The sequence below is a fragment of the Prionailurus viverrinus genome, chromosome D3 (assembly GCF_022837055.1).
Source record: "Prionailurus viverrinus isolate Anna chromosome D3, UM_Priviv_1.0, whole genome shotgun sequence".
Taxonomy (NCBI): domain Eukaryota; kingdom Metazoa; phylum Chordata; class Mammalia; order Carnivora; family Felidae; genus Prionailurus; species Prionailurus viverrinus.
Window position 1 is genome coordinate 47,857,128 of NC_062572.1, and position 27,809 is coordinate 47,884,936.

Sequence of the window (27,809 nt, forward strand, 5' to 3'; positions counted from 1 at the left end):
TAATGCCATCAGTTAAAATGATCACTGCTGCAAAATCAGCCCACCTACTTTCTAGCAAGGCTAAAAGCACAGCTAATTGTAGCCTCTAAAACAGCCTGCACATGTGGTCCATTATAGCAGAAACTCGGTTATTTCCCTTGATGACAGGATTAGCATTGATTAGCTAGCACAGGAAGAGAACCACTGTTGGCTTTTGAGAACACTAGTCTCTACTTTGCAGAGAGCCCATGTTTGATGGGGCTCTGGTAAATGGCTGGGCAGTGCAGAAAGCACCCAGCCAGGGCCTCAGCAGTGTGGTAACGGTGCAGGAGAGGGCGCAGGAGTGCTTCTGCCCCCTCAGAGGAGGTAGGTGCGACACGTTCTGACTCTGGTCCAGCAGGAGGATTGGCCTTTGTAACTAGGTTAGGAATCGCTAGTTAATTGTGAACTTTCTTAGTGACCTCTTCCCTCTCCTTTTTCCCTGGTTTGCTTGCCTGCTTGCTTTGTTTGTTGGTTTGTTTGTTTGTTTATGAGAGATAGGGCACATAGGGAGAGGGGCAGAGAGGGTGAGAGACTCTCACCTACACACTCAGTGCAGAGCCTGATGCAGGGCTAGATGTCACCACCTAGGGTTCACGACCTGAGCCAAAATTAAGAGTAGGCGGCTCAACCAACTGAGCCACCCAGGTGCCCCTGTTTTAGTTATTTTAACAAGGAGAGAAATTGAAGCTTTTAATAATTTTTAAATTTCTTAATGTTTATTTTTGAGAGATAGAGAGTGTGGTGGGGGATAGGCAGAGAGGGAGATACAGAATTCAAAGCAGGTTCCAGGCTCCAAACTGACAGCACAGAGCCCAACTTGGGGCTCGAACCATGAATTGTGAGATCATGACCTGAGCCAAAGTTGGGTGCTTAACCAACTGAGCCAACCAGGTGCCCCGAAGCTTCTAATAATTAAAAAAAAATTTTTTTAACGTTTATTCAGTTTTGAGAGTGAGTGTGAACAGGGGGAAGGGCAGAGAGAGAGGGAGACACAGAATCCGAAGCAGAATCCAGGCTCTGGCTGTCAACACAGAGCCCAACGCGGGGCTTGAACTCACAAACCGTGAGATCATGACCTGAGCAGAAGCTGGACCCTTAACCAACTGAGCCACCCAGGCGCCCCAGCTTTTAGTAATTTTAAATAGTAGTGTGATACTGCTTTTTCTCTTTAAATCACTCCGGGTTTTAAACATACTTAAAAAAGTGTAGCATATTATAAAAATATGGATGCCCTTCATAGAGGTAACACATACTAATATTTGCCATATTTAGTTTTTTTTAGAGAAATACATTGCAGATATACTTAGGATCTGCTCTGTGTTCCAGCACAATTGCAGTTTCCTTCTCTTCGTCCCCAGAGGCAGCCCTGCTATCCTCGTGTTGGTGTGGGTCTTTGCTGTCCACATTTATACCTTTATTGCAGGTCTCGCTCCATAAACAATATATAGGTTTGTGTTTTTAAGTGTCCATAATGAGTATCTTTTGCACTTTGCATTTTTCACCCATTTAAACATTTTTTGAAGTCTCCCTGGGTTTGTTTATATATATGTTTGTGTGTGTGTGTATACACATAGACATACACACGCATACATATACTCATGTGTATATATATGTATACATATGTGTGTATGTGTCTATGTATATGTATATGAGTATATGTATATATATAAATAAAGTATATAAATTAAGTATAATCATTTTAACTGTTCAAAGTAGCATTTTGTTGTATATACAGATGATGTAGTTGTTACCAATAACTATTTGGGTGAGTTCCATTTCTAGGGTCCCTAACAGTGTTTTAGCGAACATCTTGGTGCATGTCTTATACATGCAAAACATGTATCTGGATATATATCTAGATGTGGAATTGTTTGGTAGAAGGATCAGTGTTGTATATTGCCAGATTTCTCCTGGGAGCTTTACAGGGGCTTATAGATTTGTCTTCAACTGTCTCTCCTTTCTTAAATAGAATATAATTTTGATTTTAAGACCTAAAAAGACTTTAAAAAAGAGCAAAAGTACCTTGTTTGTACTGATGCAGCGTAAATGAGTAGTGTGCCTAATGCTATTTAGGGTCTCAGGGATTTTTCATTTAGCCAGTCAGGTATTGAAAATCCCCTGTGTGCTGAAGCATGGTGGGAGCCTCCGTGAGTAATCTGTGAGCAGGTACCGTGCCTCTCAAAGATTCCTGTGTGCGGAGCCTGAAGTGATAAACTAGTCTCTGGCCTCAAGAAACTTAATCTAGCTGGGGTTATACAACATACACATGTGAAAGATACACATTTATGAAACAAACTAAGAGTAGCAGGAAATACAACTTATAGAGCTAGCTGGAAAATTGAAGCAGTGTGTGTTGAAAAAGTGAAATCAAAAACTACTGGGTGACGTCATTCCTTACTTCCTACCCACTCCTCCCTACCTTAGACCTGAATACTTAGAGAAACAAGTTATTATTAGAGCACTTAGCACACTGAAAAATAAGAGGATGGAGAAACATCAGAGCCTCTGAGCACGTACTGAGCCTGCGATACTGGGACCAAGTGCCGGGTGGGAGGCCAGGGACTCTGGAGGCCTCCCGGACAGCTGCCAGTCCGCCGCTTGGGACTGTGGCTGCTCAACCATCTCATAGTCCGAGCTTATGGAGCTGCGGTCCAGTGCTGTCACTCACTCTCAGACCCATAGAAGTCCCTGAGTGGGGGTGCATGGAGGGATGCGGGGGGAGGGGGGGAGGCCCCGGGGCAGCTCTCAGATTGGGAGAGACATTGGAAATGTTGAGCTTTAGTGTGAGCACAGCAGGCTCAGCGTCAGAGGGACAGTTTTGCATCTGCACGGCGTTTGCCGGAATTCCTGCCAGGCGTGTTACCGCAGCCTCTACCATTAGCGCATCTTAGGTCAGGACAGCATGCATTCTTGCCAAGTCTTTTACCACCAGCTGGTGGCTTTTTTTTTAACCTATGGGAATGAAACTTCTGTAACGGAGGTTGACAGGATAGTTTAGTGTGTGGGGGAGTCTAATAACCCATCTCGCCAATTGCATGGTATGAACCCAAGAATTTGGTTTCCGTCTTGGGCACAGCATGGGTACACCTCACAGAGCGGCTTCCTGGAAAAAGTTGGATTTTTTTCAGGAATTGAATGGGGTGTGAAGAGGAGTGGGGAGAACGTGCAGAGTCTTGAGAGGGTATCAGCAGTGTCGGGTGGTTAAGGGCTTGAAGATTTGCAGAGCTGGAGCAGAGAAGAAGTGAGAAGTAAAGCCAGGGAGGGTCAGGTTGGCGGGGCTTGGGGGGCGGGGGATGTGAACGTCCAGCAGTGGTGGTAGTTTGTTCTCCTGTGCGGTGGAAAGAGGCAGGCACTGGTCAAGGGCAGATGGCATGTGGAGAAGTATCCACAGGGAACACTGCTTTTCTGGCGGTTTGGTGTGGACTGAAGTCTGGGGGAGTTCAGTCATGAGAGGTGAGGCCCGAGGTGGAGACTGGTGTGAGGGAAATATGGAAGAAAAGGAAAAGGTGGGACCCTCTGCTCCCAAAAGCCTCTGAGAGGACACGGAGGTAGTGATCGTAACAGGAAGACTGAGAGATACTTTGGGGAATGGGATCTTAAATTGGTGCAACAAAGCAGACCTTAGTCAATAGAAGAATTTTTTATTTCAGGTAGAGAAGTATTAGCAGTGCCTTCAAATTTTCTTTTCCAAAAGGTTTACATGAGAATATAGGGTACATCAGTTAGCAAAACTGTCTGCCAGCATTACCAACTTAGCGCTTTTTAGAAACAAAAATCCTAACCATGCCTCTAAAACTTTGTTCCTCTAAGTGTGGTTATGGGCCCAGCAGCATCGGTATCATTCAGGGGTCTGTTACCAGTAGAAAGCAGCTCAGGCCTCACCCCAGACCACCCGAATGAGATTCTGCATTTTAACAAGGGGAGATTTGAATGCATAGTGAAAACACTGCTCCAACACACTGTCTTCTTGTGACTTTTAAGAAAAAAAAAATTATAACTTAAATTTTTATGATGTATTGTTTTTTTCTGCAAGTATGTAATAAATGCCAAGAACACCATTTTATTTTTTTTTATTTTTTTTTCTGAAATTTATTGACAAATTGGTTTCCATACAACACCCAGTGCTCATCCCAAAAGGTGCCCTCCTCAATACCCATCACCCACCCTCTCCTCCCTCCCACCCCCCATCAACCCTCAGTTTGTTCTCAGTTTTTAACAGTCTCTTGTGCTTTGGCTCTCTCCCATTCTAACCTCTTTTTTTTTTTTTTTTTTTCCTTCCCCTCCCCCATGGGTTCCTGTTAAGTTTCTCAGGATCCACATAAGAGTGAAACCATATGGTATCTGTCTTTCTCTGTATGGCTTATTTCACTTAGCATCACACTCTCCAGTTCCATCCACGTTGCTACAAAAGGCCATATTTCATTTTTTCTCATTGCCACGTAATATTCCATTGTGTATATAAACCACAATTTCTTTATCCATTCATCAATTGATGGACATTTAGGCTCTTTCCATAATTTGGCTATTGTTGAGAGTGCTGCTATGAACATTGGGGTACAAGTGGCCCTATGCATCAGTGCTCCTGTATCCCTTGGATAAATTCCTAGCAGTGCTATTGCTGGGTCATAGGGTAGGTCTATTTTTAATTTTCTGAGGAACCTCCACACTGCTTTCCAGAGCGGCTGCACCTATTTGCATTCCCACCAACAGTGCAAGAGGAAGAACACCATTTTAAAAGTGCTTGTAGGGTCAGTTCTAGAACTGATGATTTAGTGATAAATATGTATTTGCTCTCTGTCTTCCCACTGTGGAACATCAGCTCCATGCATAGCGGTCTTCTTTCAGTGCCTGAACAGTACTTGGCACATATGGGCGCTCAAAAGATATTTGTAATGTTTTGAAAGTGTAAATGGATGAAGATTTAAAATACCAATACTTAGTAGTTACTTTTACATGCATATTTTAAAACCATGACTTACGTTGATTAAATTAAAAAGCTTTTTACATCGCAGAGGAGATTCATGCTTCTTTGTTGATAATGTAGACAAAGACAAGTAGAAAGAAGAAAAGTCACTCTTTAGTCCCATTACTCATAGAGAACATTGTAGGATATTTCCATTGTGAAGGTTTCTCCATAGTTGGTCATACTTCACATGCTACTTGGAATTCTGCTCTTTCACCTATCATGGCGGGGTATCTGGTTTATTGCATGATTGCTATGTGCCAAGTTTCAGACTAGGCTTTTAAAATACTTATTTACTTATTATACCCATTTAAGTCATTATAATTGTATCAGAATTTTAAATGAAGAAACTCCAGCTAAGGGTTTGCAGTATATCCTGCTCCAGGTCACACACACCTGCTCCGGGTCATACATTGCAGTATATCCTGCTCCAGGAGCAGTATATCCTGCTCCAGTCCATGGTCAAGTGGAGGTATTTTAGCTCAGGGCCATTTTCTGAAGCCCGTGCTTTCCCATACACACTGGAACAAACATTCTTTGGTTACTACTTTTGGCGGGGGGTGTAAAGTAATATTTTGCTTAAGTGAATATATGGTTTAACCGTCTCTATTCACCAACATTTTAGTATTCTTCTCTCTGATACTATTACCAGACCAAGGTGGGTCCACTCCTTGGCGAGTTACAAAGACTATACCAGGTGGGGTTCCCTTGGAAAGTCATCTTTATTGGTAGAAATAAGGAGATCACGTGGAATAATTCCAAAACGGTAACTCCCGAACCTGAACCCCCGAGGTAAGCAGGCTTATTTTATTGGGGCTTGGAATGAATAGTCAGAGGGTGATTTTTTAACATTATATTGAAGCTAAAGTAACATGTCCGGAGCTTCCTGTCCTCAAATATTTATTTTCCTACCCAGCAATTTGTTAGTTTCTAAAAGATGAAATGGACAGTTTGGTTGAAGCTTCTCAGTTTCCCAAGTTGAGGAGAGCAGTCCTGAATTCAGGGGGTCATTCGTGAGTTCAGGGTTCAGTGGGTCTTGCTGGGGATAATACTATATATAGTACTACAAACATCTTTGTGTAAAAATATTTTTCTGCATTTCATTTTTCATAGGGTAGATTCTCAGATACATTTTTAATTTTCTTGAAAGATAGAACTTTCCAAAAGGTTTATACCAGTTTTTATTTCCATCAGTCACTATAAATGTGTATTTTCAACGCATATGAACAAAGTAATAAGTCCACCATGCTTCTTCACAAAAAATCCACTTGAATGTATTTTCTTTTAGTTTTAAATAATTTGGCTTTTTTTTTTTTAAAGATTATTTTTGTGAGAGTGAGTGAGCATGAGCGGGGGAGAGGCAGAGAACAAGGGGGACGGATCCCAAGCTGGCTCTGCACTGTCAGCAAAGAGCCTGGTGTGGGGCTCCACCCCACAAACCATGAGATCATGACCTGAGCTGAAACCAAGAGTCAGACACTTAAGGGCGCCCCTAAATAATTTGACTTTTGCGTCACAATATTTAATGGATAATTGGTACTGAAATATTTGGCTGTCTCAATATTGGCTTCTATATTATATAGAATTTTAGCATAACACTCATACTGCCCTGCTCAAAACCCTAGCTTAATAAAGCCTGCAGTTTAAAAAGACGTGTTAAGCTCATAATTCCTTTTGTAAATTGTGAATTTTTTAGTTATACAACTTCCTCAACTTTAATATGTATTTAACACCATTTTTTTCCTCAAAAATCATGGCATCTATATATCATTCTTAGACTTAGGGTATTTTTCCCCCTTATCTCCCTCCCTCTCTTCCTCCCACCTTCCCTCTCTTCCTTCTTTATTTCTTTTTGCAGCAGCAAGACAGATGGTGCACAGAGAGGAAAGCCTGTGTTATCACAACAACAGCAAAACCAAACAAACTTATCTGTAGCTTTATTTGATACTTTTTTTTGGTAGTAAGACACATTTTAATGGAGAAGCAAATGACCAATATTTTATACACTGCATTTCTTCAGAAAGTCCCCAGCAAGAGATCACTTCCTATTTCTATAATAGTTCAACACTGGACGTACAGGAGATATTTGATACTTTCTAGTAAAACTGTTGAAGAAAATCTCTCCTGGTGTTAATATTTGGAACCATGACAGATCATTGTAAAATATAATAGCTCTATATTGGAGACAGGACCACTAAAGGAAGTTAAGGAGATGATATGAAGGTGGAACACTGGCTTATTCATTTAGCCATGTTTAGTTGAAACAGTGCCTGTTTGTTTTTATCTGCACTATAGAGCTTTCCCAGATATCAACACAGCGACTTTAACCTGGCCAAAAAAGAAAAAAAAAAAAATTCCATTGAACAGAATCTCTTGTAGGGAGGCTTTATCTGTCACTCCTGTGTATAATTTTGTGGTCTGATAATGCCTCTACTAGAATAGAAATAAAAAATATAGCATTGTAGTTCAATAATTGTTTTGAGACTAATAAGCCAGTGAGTTTGATATGTGTACTTTCCCAAATATGTTATATAGTGTTGTGATTTTGAAATACTTTGATAAACTGGAAGACACTGATAATTGCCTAAGCATTTAAGGACTTGAGTGTGAATTGATTTGTTAAATTCAGTTGAGTACCCTATTTCTAACTACTTTAAACAAATGTGTTTTTACTTGCTGCCCTTTTTCATTTATGCAAGGCTGCACATAGCCTGAAGGCAGTCATACTTCATACTGCTATGAGTGGGAAATTTAAGGCTTTTACCATTCTGATTTGAATTACTTGTTACTTTAAAAAGAGTGATGTGATAAACATTTGAATTAAATGTAAAGTTTTCATTAAAACAGGTAACTTTTTTCCTACCTCTCTTCTTCCCAGATAGCAGTTAATTTTTGTGTAACTTTGAGTAGATACTGCTTTCTTTTGGTTTGTTGTAATCCAGTTTATTAAAAAATCATAACAGTATCTCTTCAGATACCAATTTCATGGGAAGTATCAAGGATTGCCATTTGAATTTGTTTTTATTTTCGTAAGTGGACTTTCAAATCACCTGTCCTAAAGGTGAACAATTCAAGAAATATACTTGTAGAATGATTTTTTTTAAGGAGAATTAATAATAAAAGCAAATCACTTTAAACATTTTGTGTACTTGAAAGACTCTGCAAGTATTAATCCTGTTTTTAGGAGTAGCTTCTTAGGCATGGAAAAGATCTTTTCTGTATTTAGATGAATTCACTATTTGTTAACTTTGTGTGGTAAATACTTGTATTTTACCTGCTGCATACCAGGCACTATTTAATTTCTTCACTCAGTAAAATAGCTTTACAACATAAAAAAATAATTTCAGGGGCGCCTGGGTGGTGCAGTCGGTTAAGCGTCTGACTTCAGCCAGGTCACGATCTCGGGGTCCGTGAGTTCGAGCCCCGCGTCAGGCTCTGGGCTGATGGCTCAGAGCCTGGAGCCTGTTTCCGATTCTGTGTCTCCCTCCCTCTCTCTGCCCCTCCCCCGTTCATGCTCTGTCTCTCTCTGTCCCAAAAATAAACGTTGGAAAAAAAAAAATTTTTTTTAAATAATTTCACTTATCACGTGGCCCCCTTTAATAACCTAGATATCACTTTCCCTACTACCTTCTTCTAGTTACTCATTTGTCCTGCCACTCATTCATTCATTCATTCATTCATTCACTCTTGAATTCTTTCGAGTACCCCTCAAGGGCCTTCCAGATGCCACACCCAGGGCTAGGCACCGTTCAGGTGGGAAAAGCAATAATAGGTGAGTAGGACTCTGAAGGGTGAAGGCCAAGGAGCAGTGTGAGCCCAGAGGAAGGCTCCAGACTGATGTGAGAGACCAGGAAGGGCAATCTGGAACCAGCACTCTTTGGACTGAGGCCTGGAGGACGAGCGTAGGAACTGGTGAGGAAAGAGGTGTGGAAGGAGGTCAGCGGCTCACGCAGTGGAACCCCGGATGCCAAAGCCCACGGCAAGAGAACATGATACTCCCTTCTCATTGTTTTTATTTTGACCTGGAAATTTGACAGGATAAAGTAATAATGGAAAAGGATGTTAAATGGAGACCTTTTATGTTTTCCCTGCCTTGTCTCAAGACAAACTTAATATTTTTATAGAAGTATATTGACATACGATATTATATTCTTTGCAGGTATGCAAACAGTGATTCAGCAATTCTGTACATTATGAGGTACTCATCACAATAAATGTAGTTACCGCCTATCACTAAAGTTATTAAAATCATTGGCTATATTTATAATGTTACAATATCACTGACTGTATTTCATACACTGTACTTTTTATTCCTGTGGCTTGTTTTATAACTGTTAGATTGTTCCTCTTAATCCCCTTTACTTATCCCCCCACTCGCCTTCCCTCTGGCAACCACCAGTTCTCTGTATTTGAGTCTATTTCTATTTTGTTTATTCATTTGTATTTTAGATTCCATATTTTAAGTGAAAACATACGGTATTTTTTCAGTCTGATGTCAGCGTAATGCTCTCTGGGTTCATTGTTGTTCTTATGGCTGACTAATACTCCACCGTGTATATATACCACATCTTCTTTATCTGCTTATCTGTCGATGGATGCTTAGGTTGCTTCCATATCTTGGCTATTGTAAATAATGCTGCACTAAACATACAAGTGCATATACCTTTTTGGATTAGTGTTTTTGTTTCCTTTGAGTAAATACCAAGAAGTAGTAATACTGGGTTGTATGGTATTTCTATTTTTAATTTTTTGAGGAACCTCCATACTGTTTTCCACATTGGCTGCACCAGTTTGCATTCTCACCAACAGTGCACGAGGGTTCCCACTTCTCCACATTCTCACCAACGCTTGTTTTTTTGTTGTTGTTATTTTGTTTTTTGTTTTTGATACTAGCCATTCTGACTGATGTGCCGTGATATCTCATTATGGTTTTGATTTACATTTCCCTGATGATTAGTGGTTTGAACATCTTTTCTTGGGTCTCTGTTGGCCATCTGTTTGTGTTCTTGGGAAAAATGTCTGTTCAGGTCCCCTGCCCATTTTTTATTTGTATTATTATTTTTCTGGTATCAAGTTGTAGGAGTTCTTTATATATTTTGGTTATTAACCTCTTATTGGATATAGCCTTTGCAATTATCTTCTCCCATTCAGTAGGTTGCCTTTTCATTTTGTTGATGGTTTTCTTTGCTGTGCAAAAGCTTTTTATTTTGGTGTAGTCTCAGTTGTTTGTTTTTGCTTTTGTTTCCTTTCCCTGAGGAGACAAAGCCAGAAAAATATTTCTGTAGCCAAGAGATTACTGCCTATATTTTCTTCTAGGAGTTTTATGGCCTCAGGTCTTACATTTAGCTTCTTAGTCTATTTTGAGTTTCTTTTTGTGTATGGTGTAAGAAAGTGGTCCAGTTTCATTCTTTTGCATGTAGCAAGACAAACTTTATTTGTAAATATCAGCTTATTAAATAGTCTGTCCCATTAATTCTAATTCAAGAAATCATTTGGAAGTTAAAAGATGGGGACTCAGGGCCAAACTAGTTTCTCTGGCTTTTATTTGACTTTTGTTTCCCTTTCGCAGGCTTTCCTCCTCTCCGTCCTCACAGGCCTTTCTGGCTAGGTGCCGGGCCACCATTTGGGGCTCTGTGAGAGGTGGCACTCAGCAATCCAGTTTTTGCCTTTCTGGCCTCCGACCCAGCCAGACCCTCCATGTCCTCTGCCCTGCTCACCATTTCTCTTTTGTAGTTGTTCCCCAAAGCTCCCTCCATCCCAAGTTCTGAGGTGTACCCCTGAATCTGTGGGATACCAGAGACAAGCCTAAGAAGTGAAATTTGTTTTTGCCATATACTTATAGAAGCTGTTTGCATTTTAAAAGACCACAGTGGCTCTGAGGAGCATCTCGCCATATGCAAAAGGTACATTCTTAATGTCCATATGTCTAAGAATGGGAGAAGATACTTGCAAATGATGCATCGGATAAAGGGTTAGTGTCCAAAATCTATAAAGAACTTACCAAACTCAACACCAAAAAACAAATCATCCAGTGAAGAAATGGGCAGAAGACATGAGTAGACACTTCTCCAAAGAAGACATCCAGATGGCTAACAGACACATGAAAAGATGCTCAACAACACTCATCATCAGGGAAATACAAATCAAAACCACAATGAGATACCACCTCACGCTGGTCAGAATGGCTAACATTAACAACTCAGGCAACCACATATGTTGGTAAGGATGCAGAGAAAGGGGAACCCTTTTGCACTGCTGGTGGGAATTCAAGCTCGTGCAGCCACCTTGGAAAATAGTATGGAGGTTGTCAAAAAATTAAAAATAGAATACCTTACAGCCCAGCAATTGCATTACTAGGAATTTATCCAAAGGATACAAAAAAGCTAATTTGAAGGGGCATGTGGAACCTGGTGTTAATAGCGCCATTGACAACAGCCAAATTATGGAAAGAGCCTAAATGTCCATCAACTGATGAGTGAATTAAGAAGGTGTGTGTGTGTGTGTGTGTGTGTGTGTGTGTGTGTGTATGTGTGTATATAGAATGGAATACAACTCAGTGATCAAGTTTGAAATCTTGCCATTTGCAACAGTGTGGATGGAATTGGATGGTATTATGCTAAGCAAAATAAGTCAGTCAAAGAAAGATATCATATGATTTCACTCATGGGATTTGAGAAACTCAACAGATGAACATAGGGGAAAGGAAGAAAAAATAAGATAACAGAGAAGGAGGCAAATCATAAGACTTTTTTTTTAATGTTTATTTTTGAGAGAGAGAGAGAGTGTGAACAGGGGAGGGGCAGAGAGAGGGGGACACACAGAATCTGAAGCAGGCTCCAGGCTCTGAGCTGTCAGCACACAGCCTGACACGGGGCTCGAACTCATGAACTGTGAGATCATGACCTGAGTTGAAGTCAGACACTCAGCCAACTGAGCCACCCAGGCGCCCCATCCGTAAGAGACTCTTAAATGCAGAGAACAAACTGAGGGTTGCTGGAGGGCGTGTGTGGGGAGGGGGGTGGGTTAAATGGGCCATGGGCATTAAAGAGGGCGCTTTTGGGGATGAGTGCTGGGTTTCATATGTAAGACATGAATCACTGGGTTCTACTCCTGAAGCCAAGACTACACTGTATGTTAACTAACTTGAAAATTTTTTTTTAAAATGTACATATGTCTAGAAATGCACCCATCAGAACAGTTGTCCATAGGACCTAAGGATCTAGGGTCTAGTTACTTTTTTCAGAGTGCCGGGTAGAGTGGCTTGTTAATTATCTGCTAGTAGATAATTACTATGCTAAGGTGTAGGAATAGACCAAGGCCCCTGCTTGTTTTGCCCCTAAGTGGAGTTGGTGACCCAGAGTCTCAGCCTACCATCAGCAAGTCCTCTCGTGCCTGCCACAAACTGATGGCTGCACTGCTTACAGCAGAGTCTTTCATGGCTCCTTAGTGCCAGCTGGCGAGTTACAAAGGTTTCCCAGTAAGAGGAAGGCTGCTTCACAGGCAGTTAATGTAACAAAAGTAAATGGTAAGACAACTGCAGCGGCTGTGAGTGCAGACATTGCAGCACACACAGGAGTGGTCGCTCCTGGGGTCGCTCCCAGGTCTGCTCCCTGGCCTGCAGATGTCTGTGATCGGAAGTGGAGTGTCCCTGGGGCCAGCTGGTGGTGTGCTTAAGGCTCCCATATCCCCAAGAAGGGTAGGTATATCATAAACACAAGTCTGAACAGAAGGCTGCACCTGTTCCCAACACTCGTCTGTCACAAGCCATGTGACTGTGATCAGCATTGTGACAGACATGCTGTCATGTCCTTTAGATGAAAAGTTTCCCAAGGACCATGCTTTGAACTGTGTCTGAAAAGTAAGAATACAGCCTTCCCGTGAAATTCCCCCACTGCTCCTTTCTGATAAAAGAAGCAAGCACTTTTATTGTTAGTGAAAGCAGTTTTTATGGGCTCAGGTTGAGGACAGTCTTCTATCTGGTAATTTTTTGGAACCTGTGGAGGAAGGTCCATTAGATGAAATGTCGTGAAGAGTGGATTTGGTAGGAGCTGGTTGGTTTGTGAAACAGCTCTATGCTGGGATCCTGTTTATATGCCACATTCTGTGCTGCGTGGTCAGGACAGCAGCACGTGGCCGAGATGGTATTCCCACTCTCATGGTTTACGTTTATGCAAACAAATAACGGGGCAGATATCAAATATCAAATATTTATCTGCAGAGAATTAAAATAGAGCTGTGGAAGAGAGTGGAGGTTTATTAATACGTCCCTTTTCAAAAGAACACTGGAGAAGAAGAAATCAAAGGTGTCAAGTAAGGGTACGTGGGTGGCTTAGTTGCTTAAGCGTCCCACTTTAGCTCAGGACATGATCTTGCGGTTTGTGAGTTCGAGCCCCACACTGCGCTGTTGGCTGTCAGCATCAGCCCTTCCCCTGCTTGTGTGTGCACGTGCACTCTCTTGCTCGCTCTCTTTCTCTCTTTCTCTCAAAAATAAACAAAAAGATGGCAAGTAGCTTTTTTTAGACTTCATAAAATATGGTGTTGGAGAGAGCCTCATTCATCCACGAAAAATAGGATGACAGAGAATGACTGTGTAAAGGTAGCAACCAGCTGCCCACTTTCTAGCACATTTATTGTTACTGGAATGTCTCCAGCAGCCAAAGTGGACTTATTAGTTTCCTTGAAGAGCAGGCATGTTCTTGTTCATATTTGTTTCTTCACCGTATAGCACAGTGCCTGTTGTATACTTGGTATGCAGTGAATATATTTTCAGTGGGTGAATGAAACAAAAGTAGGTTTATTAGAATTTTTCTTCCAGCACCATGTATAGAAGACCTCACTTTTCATTTATTTTCTTTTAAACTGCAGAACATTATTGGTTAAGAGTTGGGTACGTGATTTTAAAATTAAATACCCTGCTTTTTAAAAACCTACCTTTGTTTTTTTAAGTAAAATTTATAGTTTTCTCATAAATCTATTATGAAGAATGGAAGGAGCAATGTAGAAAAGCCATCTATTTCTTTGACTTTGATGGTGAGTTGTATTGTTTGTGATTGGGCCCACTTTCCTAATTACTCTCATAAGTGTGTGGCTTGAATAGGGTTGACAGTTTAACCAGTGAACAGGCTCTAAATCAACTCTATGCTACGGGAAGCTGCTTTGAAAATGGAAATTGGGCAGCTGGGTGGCTCAGCCAGTTGAACGTCCAAGTCTTGATTTTGGCTTGGTCATGGTCTTGTGGTTTGTGGGATCAAGCCCCAGGTTGGGCTTCATGCTGTCAGTGCTTGGGATTCTCTCTCCCTCTTTCTTTGTCCCCACTTTCTAAATAAGCATTAAAAAAAATAAAATTGGAAATTTATTCCGGAGACTTAGAAGCTGTGGAGCAGCAGGGTGCATGGACCTGGAGGATGAAACTTAGTGAATGGGATAGATCCATTGCTATTCCTGTGGAAGTGACTTAACTTTCAAAAAAATGACAGATAATGAATTTTATATTATAACCTGATTTGTAACAAGCTTCGAAGTTTTTTTTCCCAATGTTTATTTTTGAGATAGAGTATGAGCAGGGGAGGGGCAGAGAGAGAGGGAGACACAGAATCTGAAGCAGGCTCTAGGCTCTGAGCTGTCAGCAGAGAGCCCGACCCGGGGCTCAAACCCACGAACCATGAGATCATGACCGGAGCCAAAGTCGGACACTCAACTGACTGAGCCACCCAGATGCCCTTGTAACAAGCTTCAGAAGGGAACTTTGTACCAATGATCTCCATTCGTATATGAGACCTCTATGGATGCTTTGTGTTATACATGAAGGAAACCTTTGTAGGACTTTCTTAACTAAGATGCTTTGAGAATAAATTAGATTTTTTCCTTTTTGAAGAATGTTAACTATTACAAATCATGTCAAGAGAAACATTTTAAGTGAACTTTTTCACGTTTCATTTTCCTCGACTGCCATCTGAGAGAAGAGGGTACTTTTCTTCTTAGACTTGTGGGTCTGAGCTTTTTCCTCATCACTATGGAGGCCCCTTTTCTTTTTCTGCACAGGAAGGCGGCTCTCATTCACGCATGTTTATTGAACAAATACAAGAGCAAGAAGGGGCTGGAAACGTTGCTGTTCTTTGTCGTTGTCACAGTAGGAGTAGAGATGAATCTTTCAGTCTCTTTCGTTGGCGAGTGATAAAAACTGGCATGTTCTCTGGCCCTGGCAGTCTAGATGTTCCTTTCTGTGTTGTTGCTGCAGCATCTTCAGATCAAGATTGAGCTTTTCAGCTAGCTCACCATAAAGGTGTTTCCCATTTCTGAGTGGTATAGAAAAGTAAGGCCAGTCTATTTGGAAAACTCTTCATTGCAGAAGAGTCAGACTAATCTCATCTATTGATTGTTAACACGGTCTACTCAAAGAGGGCTTGGAATATAGGACAGTGAAATTGACATAATAGCCCAGGAAGTACAAGTGCAAGTTATGAGGTCTACAGTCAGGTGGCCTGTGTCCTGTGAAATTTAGACTGTTCAAGGCTTTGTCTATTTAGTACTGGCTTCAGCATATTTTAGTTTTTACCACAGCTTTCCTCAAAAGGCCTTGGAATAAAGAGTTTAGTTTTTTTCTTGTCAGGGTGGGAATAGTCATCTTGATAGAGGGAAGATTTCATTTTAAAAATAAAAAAAAATAAGATAATTAGTTCAAAAAGCAAGAAATCCTGTGATTTTATTTGATGGTCTACTGCCTTTAATATAGAAGGAAATCTCCAAATCCTATGCATTCATTTTTGGAAAACAGAGACTGTTTGAGGGAGCAACCTCCTGTATGTATCTCTCCCTTCATTTGCGACTGTTTGTCTGCTAGCCCTGTGCTAACAGTACCCTGGGCCACAGTGAGGCACCTCCAGACCTCAGCTTGCCACTCAGTGAATACCTCACTCCCACGGAAGCAGGCTTTGTCTATTGCTCTTGAATTGCTCCATTATTCTGTTTGGTTAGCTGGATGGTATATTCTGTTGAGAAATTGTATCAAAGCAACAACTGAATCACGGAGTACTTAGAGCAAGTAAATTGACTTAAATGATGCATTTTTCTCTGTAAAAGGTGTCTGAATGTAGGGAGAGTGTCCACAATGACGTTATTGAAACAGATGATTAGTGCAGTTGTTGTCGTGTTTATCCTCCCACACACATACACTTAATCATTGGATAAAATCACCGTGAATCCTATTGCACACCCGCCCCCCAGCAAGTATTTTCATTGTTTTATTGTCTATACATATTGGAGCACTGTGTACATGGAACCTTTGTACATTACATTCTGTCACAGGCATTTTTCTAGGTTGTAAGATTCTATGTGGTTATTTCATGAGGCATTGATTGTATTACAGACATGCTGTACATTTTCAAACAATTTTTTTGATTGTCATAAAATATACATGACATTTACCATCTGAACCACTTTTAAGTGTGCCCTTTAGTTAAACACATTAGCATTATGGTTTGACCCATCTCCAGAAGTCTTTATCTCGCAAAACTGAAACTTTGCACCCATGAAACAACTCAACATTCTTCCCTGCCCCCAGCCCCTGGCAACCACCACTCTGCTTCCTATCTCTCTGAATCTGATGATTGCAGGTACCTTCTGTAAGTGGAATCACACAGTACTCTTTTTGTGACTGCCTTATTTCACGTAGCATAACATGGTCAAGACTCATCTATGTTCCAGCACGAGTCAGAGTTTCTTTCCTTTTTAAGGCTGAATAATATTCCATTGTATGTATATACAACATTTTTATACATTCGTCTGCCTTTGTGATTTCCACATTTTGGTTAACTGTGAATAATGCTGCTAGAACAGGGCATACAGATATCTGTTTGAGTTCCTGATTTCAGTTCTTTTGGGCATATACGCAGAGTTGGAATTGCTGGGCTATACAATAATTTCATTTCTAATGTTTTAAGGAACTGCCTGTTTTCCATCATGGCTGCATGATTTTACACCCCCACCAACCGTGTACAAGGGTTACTGTTTTTCCACATCCTCATTAACACTTGCATTTTCTTTCTTTCGTTATAGCCATCATAATGGGTGTCAGGTGGTATTTCATTATGGTTTTGATTTGCATGTCCTTAATGATCAGTGACGAGCATATTTTGTGTACTTACTGGCTGTTGATATATATTCTTTGGAGAAATGTCTTTTCAAGTCTTTGCCCACTTTTTTTTTTTAAGTTTATCTTGAAGGAGAAAGAATCTCAAGCAGGCTCTACACTGTGAGCGCAAACTCACAAACCGTGAGATTATGATCTGAGCCGAAGTCAAGAGTCAGATGCTTAACCAACTGAGCCACCCAGACACCCGTTTTGCCCATTTCTTGATTGGTTTGGTGGTGGTGGTGGTTGTTGAGTTGTAGGAGTTACTTGTATAGTCTGGATGTTAACCCCTTACCAGATCATTTGAAAATATTTTCTCCTGGTCTGTGGGCTGCTCTTGCCTTTTCACTGTTGATTATGTCCTTTGTACAATTTTTATTTAGATATAGTCCAATTTATTTTTCACTTTTGTTACCTGTGCTTTTCAAGAAATCATTCCCAAATCCATGTCATGAAGCTTTTCCCTTATGTAGACAGCTTTTTAAACTTAGGTTTTTCCTATCGTGGATGATGTTGCAATGAATGGCTTCATGCACTTAGCTTTTTCTTTTGTTGGCACTATTTACTTTCAGAAAGAAAGATGAAGTACTGAACCAGTTTTGTCCCACTCTAGTGCCCATGGAAACACCACCACACAGAGCAGAGGATATCACCTGTTACCAAAGGTTTTGTTTTTGTTTCTGAAGGCAAGGAGGCATCTACAAAAGCAGTCAATACCTTGATTGTTCCTATCGTCCTCTGGAACTGTGATTTTTAAAACATGGGTCACATGAGCAACCTGGGTCACAGAAAAGGCACAGCACCCTTAAGAGCAGTGGGGAGTGAATTTATGTGATTCTTTCTTTGACCCTCAAATCTGGGATCTCAGGGCTGCAGTGAAAGGTGAGGATGGTTGCCATGGCTGATTAGCTTCCGGTGGCCCTGGGTAGTTTCCAGTCTCCCTGCACATTTGAAGGGAGAAAAGTCCTTTTGGAGAATTCTTCTAAGAACTCAACATTGTGTAAATATAGAACATTTTCAAAAATCAAAAGTTTAAAAACTTCAAGCCATTTGCCATTGTGTTAGGAGGTAAAATCTTTGAGAAAAGCATGTTCAGTTAGGGACTGACATATAGTAATTATGCCCATTTGTTTAATGGAAAAAATATTCCTTTGAGAATCAGATGCATACATTTTCTTCCTCTGTATTTTAGGAGATAAAATTTTCATCAGTCTAGGTTTTAATATCCTAGAGAAACATTTCTTCAAACTTTGGCAGTGTTGATGAATTGAGGAAAAGACGATCAATTGCTCCTTTGTATTTGTAATAGGTTTTCTGCCTTTTTATACAGAGAAAAATCTGGAGCCATTTTATTACTCCTGATGATTCATTTTCAAAAGGCAAACGGTGGTAATGACCGTAAGAAGCCTTCTCATTGAAGAGGATTCCAAAAGGCCTCTTTGCAGAGGATTTTAATTTGTGTTTGCTTTTTAATTTTTTATTTTGAAAATAACCTACATCTTCTTAAGTACATAAAATAGTGTAATCAATCCCCATGTTGTGGTCAGCCAACCTCAGTAATTAAGTGATGGCCAATCTTTTATCTATACTTATCACTTTTAATCCTCTTACCTCAATTATATATATATATATACGTATATGTATATATATGTGTGTATATGTATATATATTTAATGTTTATTTTTGACAGAGAAACTATGCAAGCGGGGGAGGGGCAGTAGGAGAGGGAGACACAGAATCCAAAGCAGGCTCCAGGCTCTGAGCTGTCAGCACAGAGCCCAATGCAGGGCTTGAACTCACAACCGTGAGTTCATGACTTAACCCAAAGTCGGACACTCAACTGACTGAGCCACCCAGGTGCCCCTCAATATATTTTTGAAACAAATCCCAGTCATCATTTATCTGTAAATACTTTTCTTTTTCTTTTTTTAAATGTTTTATTTATTTTTGAGACAGAGAGAGACAGAGCATGAGCAGGGGAGAGGCAGAGAGAGAGAGGGAGACACAGAATCCAAAGCAGGCTCCAGGCTCTGAGCTGTCAGTACAGAGCCCGACGTGGGGCTCAAACTCACAAACTGCAAGATCATGACCTGAGCCGAAGTCGGACGCCCAACCGACTGAGCCACCCAGGTGCCCCTGTAAATACTTTTCTAATATGCCTCTAAAAAATAGTTTTTAAAATGTAGCCATACTGGGGCGCCTGGGTGGTGCAGTCGGTTAAGCATCCAACTTCAGCCAGGTCATGATCTCGCGGTCCGTGAGTTCGAGCCCCGCGTCAGGCTCTGGGCTGATGGCTCGGAGCCTGGAGCCTGTTTCCGATTCTGTGTCTCCCTCTCTCTCTGCCCCTACCCCGTTCATGCTCTGTCTCTCTCTGTCCCAAAAATAAATAAAAACGTTGAAAAAATAAATAAACAAAAATAAAAAAATAAAATGTAGCCATACCTAAAAAAAAAAAAAAAAAAAAAATGAGGATTCACTGATATCATCAAATGCCTGCAGTAATCATTTATCAGATTTTTCTTTTTAATTTTTTCTTTTTCATAAGGAAAAGTTTACATATAGTGAGGAATGTATACATGTGTAAACATCACAGTGTTACTACTTAAACCCAGATAAAGTTATAGGATATTTCCAGCATTCCAGCATCTTCCCTTGAGCTCCTTCTTAGTCGATAATCTCCCCAAAGATACCACTGTTCTGACCTCTGTTGTCAGAGGTCAGAAGATGTTTTGTTTTTTTCCTCCTATAAAGTAGGCTACATGCCTCAGGTGGAGCTCAGTGCAGAGCCCAATGCAGGGCTGAACTCATGACCCTGAGATCAAGACCGGAGCTGAGATCAAGAGTCAGACACTTAACCGACTGAGCCACCTAGGTACCCCAAACAGTGGTTTTCAACTTCCTATCAGTGGAATCATATACTCTTGTGCCTGGATTTTTTTACTCAAGATTATGTGTGAAATTTATTCATGTTGTTATACTTAGCAGTAGTTTGTTTTCATAGCTGTGAACTATTCCATTTCATTGAATGCATCAAATAATTTCAGTATATTCATTCTGTTTCTAGTTTGAGGCTATTATGAATAGTACTATTAACATGACATACATGTCTTTTGAGGGCATAATAATTCTGTGTATACATATGCATACTGAGGAATGAAGTTACAGGATCATGGGACAGGCATATGTTTACTTTTAGTAGGTATTACTAAGCAATGTATGAGAATTCCCCTTGCTCCACATTCTCATTAACACTTGGTGATGTTAGTCCTCGTGAGTATGGCCAATCTGATGAGAGTGTGGTGGTATTTCATTGCAATTTTGATCGATATTTTCCATTGTTTTTCAGCACTGCTTAATATGCTTATTGACTTTCAGATATCCACAAAAGTGAAGTGCCTATTCAAGACTTTTGCCCGTTTTTTACTGGGTTGTCATTTTTTACTGATTCTGGGATATTCATATATTCTGAGGATCAGGTTTTTTGAATAAGTGGATTGCAACTATCTGTGATTGTCTTTTCCAATCTCTTATGAGTGAATAGAAATTCTTGATTAAGTTTTGATGTCAGGTGTCCAGCTTTGTTGTTGTTCTTCAAATTTGATTTGGCCATTGTAAGTATTTGTCCTTTCCATGTAGATTTTTTTTTAAAGATTGTATTTTTAAGTAATCTCTATATCCAATGTGGGGCTCAAACCTACAACCCAGAGATCAAGAGTTGCAGGCTCCACCAATTGAGCCAGCCAGGTCCCCCTCCATGTAGATTTTAGAACCAACTTTTCAATACCACCTCCCTCCATACACACCCCAGGGATTTTGCTCTGGATTGCATTGAAGCTGTAAATCAGTTTAGAGAAATTAACATTGTAACAATATTGAATTCTATTTCATAAAAATTATATATCTCTATATTAGTGGTTCACAACCAAGGTCAATTTGCTCCCAGAGGACATTTGGTGATATTAGGAGACATTTTTGTTGTCACATCTGTGGTTGGGAGGGTGGCTGTGTGCTACTGGCATCTTGTAGATAGGGGATAAGGATGCCGCTCAACATGCTACAGCTCATAGGACAGCCCCCAAAACGAAAAGTTATCTGACTCAAATGTTAAGAAATCCTGATTTAGGTCTTTAGTGTTTTTTTTAGTAATGTTTTGAGTTTTCAGTGTGGCAGTATTGCATGTCTTTGTTAGAGTTATCCTTACAGATAATTAGTAATTTTGTGCTATTGTGATTTTTGTTTCATATTCTCATTGTTATGGGTATGTATGAGTGTGTGTGTGTGTATATACACATATACATACATATATGTGTGTATATATATACATACACACATACATACACACATGTCTCTTATATGTGTTTTATGTGTCTGTTGTATTTTAAGCCTTTTATTTTAGAGATTCCCTTTCAGTTTCTTTCCCTCTACTCATATATTTTTTTCTTGTCATTGAGGAAACTAGGATCTTTGTCCTATAGAGTTTCCTGCAGCTTGGATATTGCTGATTGTATCAGCATGGTGGTGTTTAATATGTTCCCCTGTCTCTCATACCCATTATTTCATGAGGAGATCCACAATGAGATACTGATTCTATCATTTTCTTTTCATTTATTATCCCAGGAAATTTTTGTGAAGGAACTGCCCTCCTACCCAACTAATTCGTTACTCTGAGTCCATAGAGAAAAGACGGGATAAATGCTTACTCTCTTTTTAATGAGTTTTCAAAATAATGCATTGGTTCCTTAAGATCCTCCATAGGCAACGAGAGCAGTGGTGGTGGTGGTGGTAGTCTTGTTGTTAATTAAAATATCATTTTGGATTTATGGTTTAACTTTATATGATGTTTCAAACTATTGCTGTTTTTACTCTCATTAGGGATTATTGTTCCATGTTTGCATAGTGGGAACCTCTTCAAAACCCTAATACAGCTTTTAAACTTCCTAGCTTTCTGCTCTAATAACATAACTCCAGGCTGTTCTTGAACATTTTTTACCCCTGACCCAGAATCAACCATTTCTTCAAAGACCCACAATCTGTTTTACTTAATGTATTTAGAGAGGGTGCTAGACCCGCTCAGGGCTGCTGGTGGTGCTACTTCTAGGCTTTTTCAGTAGACAGAAATATTTATTTTTTAAAAGATAAAACCAAGACTTTATATCCTAAGCTATAGGATTTTTAATTAACTACATTCTTTTTCCTATGCACAAAGTCCTGAGTCCCAACAAACAGCAACATACCTACCCATCGCTTTGTCACAAACTACATCCCCAGCAGCCTTAGAATGGCAATACCAACTTGACTGGAGAGAATGTGATTACTGAAAAAAATTTTTTTTGCCATCTTTTGGGGTCTATTTTTAAGAATATTTCATAATGAAAATGCACTGTCAGGTTATTGTGTTCTAAAGTCCCTTGGAATAGTTCTGTGTGGTTATTTTACCAACTGGATTCGCCTTTAGGTACATTAATTTTGCTGTTTAGCGATATTTACATGATCCCAAAGTCTAATCTACAAAACAAAGCGTCTACAAAGAAGCTTTGTTTCTATCCTTGTTTCTTCTTCCCTATTTCCTTCTCTTACCTTTATGTATCTATTTTTTTTTAATTGTAAGTTATTCCATCTGTTTTTTTTTTCAATATTAGCAAATGTATATATATCCTTACATAATCCCTTCTTTATTTTTTTTTTTTTTTTTTAAATTTTTTTTCAACGTTTTTATTTATTTTTGGGACAGAGAGAGACAGAGCATGAACGGGGGAGGGGCAGAGAGAGAGAGGGAGACACAGAATCGGAAACAGGCTCCAGGCTCCGAGCCATCAGCCCAGAGCCTGACGCGGGGCTCGAACTCACAGACCGTGAGATCGTGACCTGGCTGAAGTCAGACGCTTAACTGACTGCGCCACCCAGGCGCCCCCATAATCCCTTCTTTAAATAAGGGAGGTTTTCACCATGTGGTCGGCTTCACTTGTCCCCACCTCTGTTGTTTTATCTACTTTCTGGTATTTAAGAAGGTTTGTATTTTGGTTCTAATGCTTACCTTTATACTTGGTCTTTACATGATATCCTTACTCCCCTTGTGTTTGGATCATTGTTTATTGGTTCCTAATATGAGCATATTGAGGTGAGCCATGAGCCTCTTTCTTCTTCCTTAGATTCAGTTTTAAAGTAATGATACTTCTACCCTTTGGGAACATTTCCAAATCCCCCAAATGAGTAAGTTTTATGTAGAAACACATCTGTTGGCCAAAATTGATCAAGATAAGGTAAATTAACATAGGGTTAAAAAGTCAAGTGACCCTTTTTTTTAAGTTTTCTTTTAATGTTTATTTTTGAGCGAGAGTGGGGCAGGGGCAGAGAGACAGAGAAGGAGAGAAACAGACCATCTGAAGCAAGCTCCCCTCTGACAGCAGAGAGCCTAATGTGGGGCTCGAACTCACAAACCGTGAAATCATGACCTGAGCCAAAGTTGACGCTTAAGCGATTGAGTCACCCAGGCACCCCAAACCTTGTTAAATTCTTAAAACAACAGGTCTTGTGTAGCATATGAGAGGTTGCACGTTTATCGATCAGTTCATTGTACTGGGTACACCGTCTAACATGCCAGATGCTGTGGGGTTGACAGAGACTGTACTTCAAAGAGAGAAGAGCATTTCCATTAGGCTGGTTTTTCACCTAAGCCAGTATGGGAAGTACTGAGGGCCAGTCTAGAGTACCATGAATAATTAATAGCTTTGGCTCTCAGAAACCTAATTTTGGTCAAGAACAAGAAGCGTATCCCTAGCTTCAGCTTCTTTCGTTCTTCACATGGCAAAGTGGTTAACATGTAAGCAAGGAAAGGGGAAAGCCACGCTAATCCGCACTTGATTGAAATGAGTTTGTTCCTGAAAAGCAGGGTTCTACATCTTTCATTCCTTCACTGGTTCATATTTGTTGAATGCCTGTTGTGTGTAAGACAGGATGATAAGGGGTACGGGCAGAAAATAACATTCTAGAGGGGATACTCACATGCAAACCACATTTGGGTAGGAGCCTATACTGGTATGTCCGTGCAGAGCTGTGGATGGGAAAATCTCCATCTGTGTTGCCACATCGCGCAGGAACGGAGGGACAGCAGACTTCATCGTGTGCTGTACACGTGCCGCTAGAGCTTGGTTTATGGGTATGAATGCTAGTGGGGGTTCTTCACTAGTGCACTGATCTTCCTACTTCTTGTTGGCTTAGTATCCTATTAGATGGGGGTAAACAAGTTATTTATTGTAGAATTTGAGTAAGTACTAAGTAGATGGGAAAAAATGTAGCAGAAGGTTGATATTCCAAATAAATCCGGTTCATTATCGCCCCACCTCTTTCCCCTCCCTTCAGGACTTCCCCGCCCTTCCCCCTTACTTTCTCTCTCTTCCCCTGACCCTAGAGGAAAATGGATGTGCATACTGTTTGACTCAGTAATGCTATCTCTAGCAGTTTATCCCAAGAATATATTGGACTTGCCTGAAAAGATACAGGTACAAAGATGTCCATCGGATATATTCATTGGATATATCTGTGTGTGTGTGTGTGTATACATACATACATATATACATACACACACACACACACACACACACACACACACATATACAAATGTGCATGTCCACCCCTCCCCAGACACACTTTGCACACAAAGTAAACTTCCTATAGGGGATTGACTAAATGTATTGTTCTTTCCTTTTTTTAGAATGACCATATGCTATCTACATAATTGAAAAAATCAATAAAGTTATTAAAAAAATTTTTTTTTAACGTTTATTTATTTTTGAGACAGAGAGAGACAGAGCATGAACAGGGGAGGGGCAGAGAGAGAGGGAGACACAGAATCCGAAACAGGCTCCAGGCTCTGAGCTGTCAGCACAGAGCCCGACGCAGGGCTCGAACTCACGGACCATGAGATCATGACCTGAGCCGAAGTCGGCGGCTCAACCGACCGAGCCACCCAGGCGCCCCAATAAAATTATTTTTAAGAAGGCAGTTACTACTTGTTTTCTCTTTTAGTTCAACTTAAGGAAATTTAGATTTTGTAACAGTTATGAATTTTGAAAGTTTATATTCCTATATTTTTTGAATTGGTATTCGTTTGATTTGGTTTCTGTTTGGTTTATGTACGTAATTGGATAATGACTATATTACAGTGGGGGAGTGTCTGACTCTTGGGAGGCATTCTTCAAGTTTTTTTTTTTTTTGTTTTTTTTTTTTTTTTTTTTTTTAGCTGGAATGAGGGAGTTTTCAAGGTTGGCTCAGTGGTAAAACCCTTTGATCTACTATAAAAATTATGGTTACTTTATGTGTGTAAAGTTTTGAACATGTTTTGCATTTTTAAGATGAATATTGATCATCTTCCTTTGGCCATGTGTTTGTAGATGTCATGTTTGTTACTAAAGCAGCCTCTTATAATTTGACTTATGTGTCTTGCTTTGAAAAATCAAGGGCAGATTCTATTCTGTCAGGTAGACTGAACTTTCTTGCCTCGAACTTTTTTCTTAGGGTAATTTAATCAGCTTTGAGACCTTACAGTGTCTCCAATTATTAGAAAAAAAAAACGGGGCACCTGGGTGGCGCAGTCGGTTAAGCGTCCGACTTCAGCCAGGTCACGATCTCGCGGTCCGTGAGTTCGAGCCCCGCGTCAGGCTCTGGGCTGATGGCTCGGAGCCTGGAGCCTGTTTCCGATTCTGTGTCTCCCTCTCTCTCTGCCCCTCCCCCGTTCATGCTCTGTCTCTCTCTGTCCCCAAAAAAATAAATAAACGTTGAAAAAAAAATTAAAAAAAAAAAATATATAGTGATCCTAATATATTAAATGTTTATGAAAGTATACATTAAACATAATTTTGTTTCCTTAACAGAAATCATAGCCCATTGATGAGTTTTGGAGCCAGCTTCGTCAGTTTTTTGGTAAGTTGGTATGGGGAGAGGTGTTGGTGTGAAGGAAACAAGTATATAAAGTATGTCTTAGAGTGACTAGCTGTGTAGATGGAGATCTTTTAGCATTTAAAAGTGGAATCAAGTTTTGCCTATTAACCAAAACCTGTAAGATATACTCTTCCTTAATTTTAAAAATAAAATGCTTATACCTTCCAGAGTATTCTGTTTTTCTCAATCAAAAAAAAAAAATTGTTTTATATATAATTGGAAAGACCTTTCCAAAAAAGCCAAATTGCAGTAGAGATTTAAAAAAAAATCAGGCTTTGGATACTAAAGGTGTGCTTGAAAATCATTGACTAAATGTGGACTGGAAGGCAAGTTAAATTAGCATAGGTGAAATTTGTTAGTTATTATTACATTTTTAAATATTAGTATTTAGGAATTGAAGGGAATAGGTTGCAGTTGGGTTTTTAAAGAAAATTCAGCCATGTAGAAAATTGGATGCTTTTTTCCAGGAATACGTATAACATCCCACAAACCACTTTGCAACACAAAATTAAAAATAGCTATCTTAGAATGGTATAATAGCAAGCGTGTGTGTGTGTGTGTGTGTGTGTGTGTGTGTGTGTGTGTGTGTAATCAATATCGTGTAGAGATCAAGTAAAGTAAAATAGAGAAAGCATTTAGATTTCAAATCTAGAAAGATATCTGCAAATTTATGTGTCCTACACAGGCTGTCAGTGCCCAACTGCAGACGCCAGACCAGCTTCAGGTGACATAGGTTTTCATTCAAGCTATTTATTTCCTCTTACTGCTGGGGAATATGACAAAAGTTTTTAAGGCTTGCTGTTTTTAGGAAAACATAGCCTCCAATTTTAAGGAAAATGGCACTCTGTGGGAAGCACTACATGAATACCCACTTAACTGCAGAGGCAGTGAGGGAGACCCAGCCAAAGGGTGGGGCAGGGAGGTGGGAAGGGAGGCTATGGCAGAGCTGGGTCTGTTTGGAAAGAAAGTGTGGTCGGGGGACTTGACCAAAGATGGCTGTTGTCTGGTTTGGCTACAAGGGGAGAGTATATTAGAGTCCTACCCAGGAGGCCTAGAATGGATAGGGCTCCATTCCAAGGGGAGGGCTTGATGAATGGATAGAGAATGGAGAGCCAACTGTGAGTTCATTAGGTCCTTCCAAGAATCAGGTGTCATGTCTGCCCCTAGAGCCCATCCATACCCTCAGAAACCTTACTCTCACTGGTGAAAGTTGCAGGTTTTCAGCAGAGAAGGGGATTGCCCCTACCCAGTCAAATGTGGTCTGGAAAAATCTACCAGATCAGGTGTCTGGAAACAGGCTGTCAGTGGAATTTTTCACCGTGGACAATGTAAAATGATTTCCAAATAAGGGAACCCCTTGGAATTGCCATGCCTGAAAAGACTGATGTTTTTCAAGGAGCACCTGCTACCTGATGTTTCAGTAGGCTTTTGTGCAGTATGTGATGGAGCCCAGGGGTCCATGTGTGGGTAGAATGGACTTTTCAGTGAGACATTGGTATAAAAACTGAGCGAAGTGGACTAATCAGAAATTATACAGGGCTTTTGTTACTGTGTTCAATAACAACATAAAAGGTTGTAGAACAGTAGTTGCAAGAATATTTATTACCATATACTTTTTCATGTAGGTGTAGTAGAGGTATATTCTTATTTCATATTGAGATTATAGTTCTTGGAAATGATTAGGGTATGCTGTAACATTCTGATTCCTTTACTTGCAACAAATAATTTGTTTTTTTTTTTCCTCGTTTGGGATTTTGT

General features: G+C 40.1%; 1 protein-coding gene across 1 annotated transcript in view; it reads left to right on the forward strand.

Annotated features, from left to right (window-relative positions):
• Positions 1 to 27,809, forward strand: part of TTC39C (tetratricopeptide repeat domain 39C) — a 109,389-nt gene that overhangs the window by 22,105 nt on the left and 59,475 nt on the right. Inside the window, exon 2 of the mRNA XM_047828154.1 lies at positions 25,985 to 26,033. Coding sequence (XP_047684110.1) covers positions 25,985 to 26,033 — 49 coding nt within the window. The remainder of the gene's footprint in view (positions 1 to 25,984; positions 26,034 to 27,809) is intronic.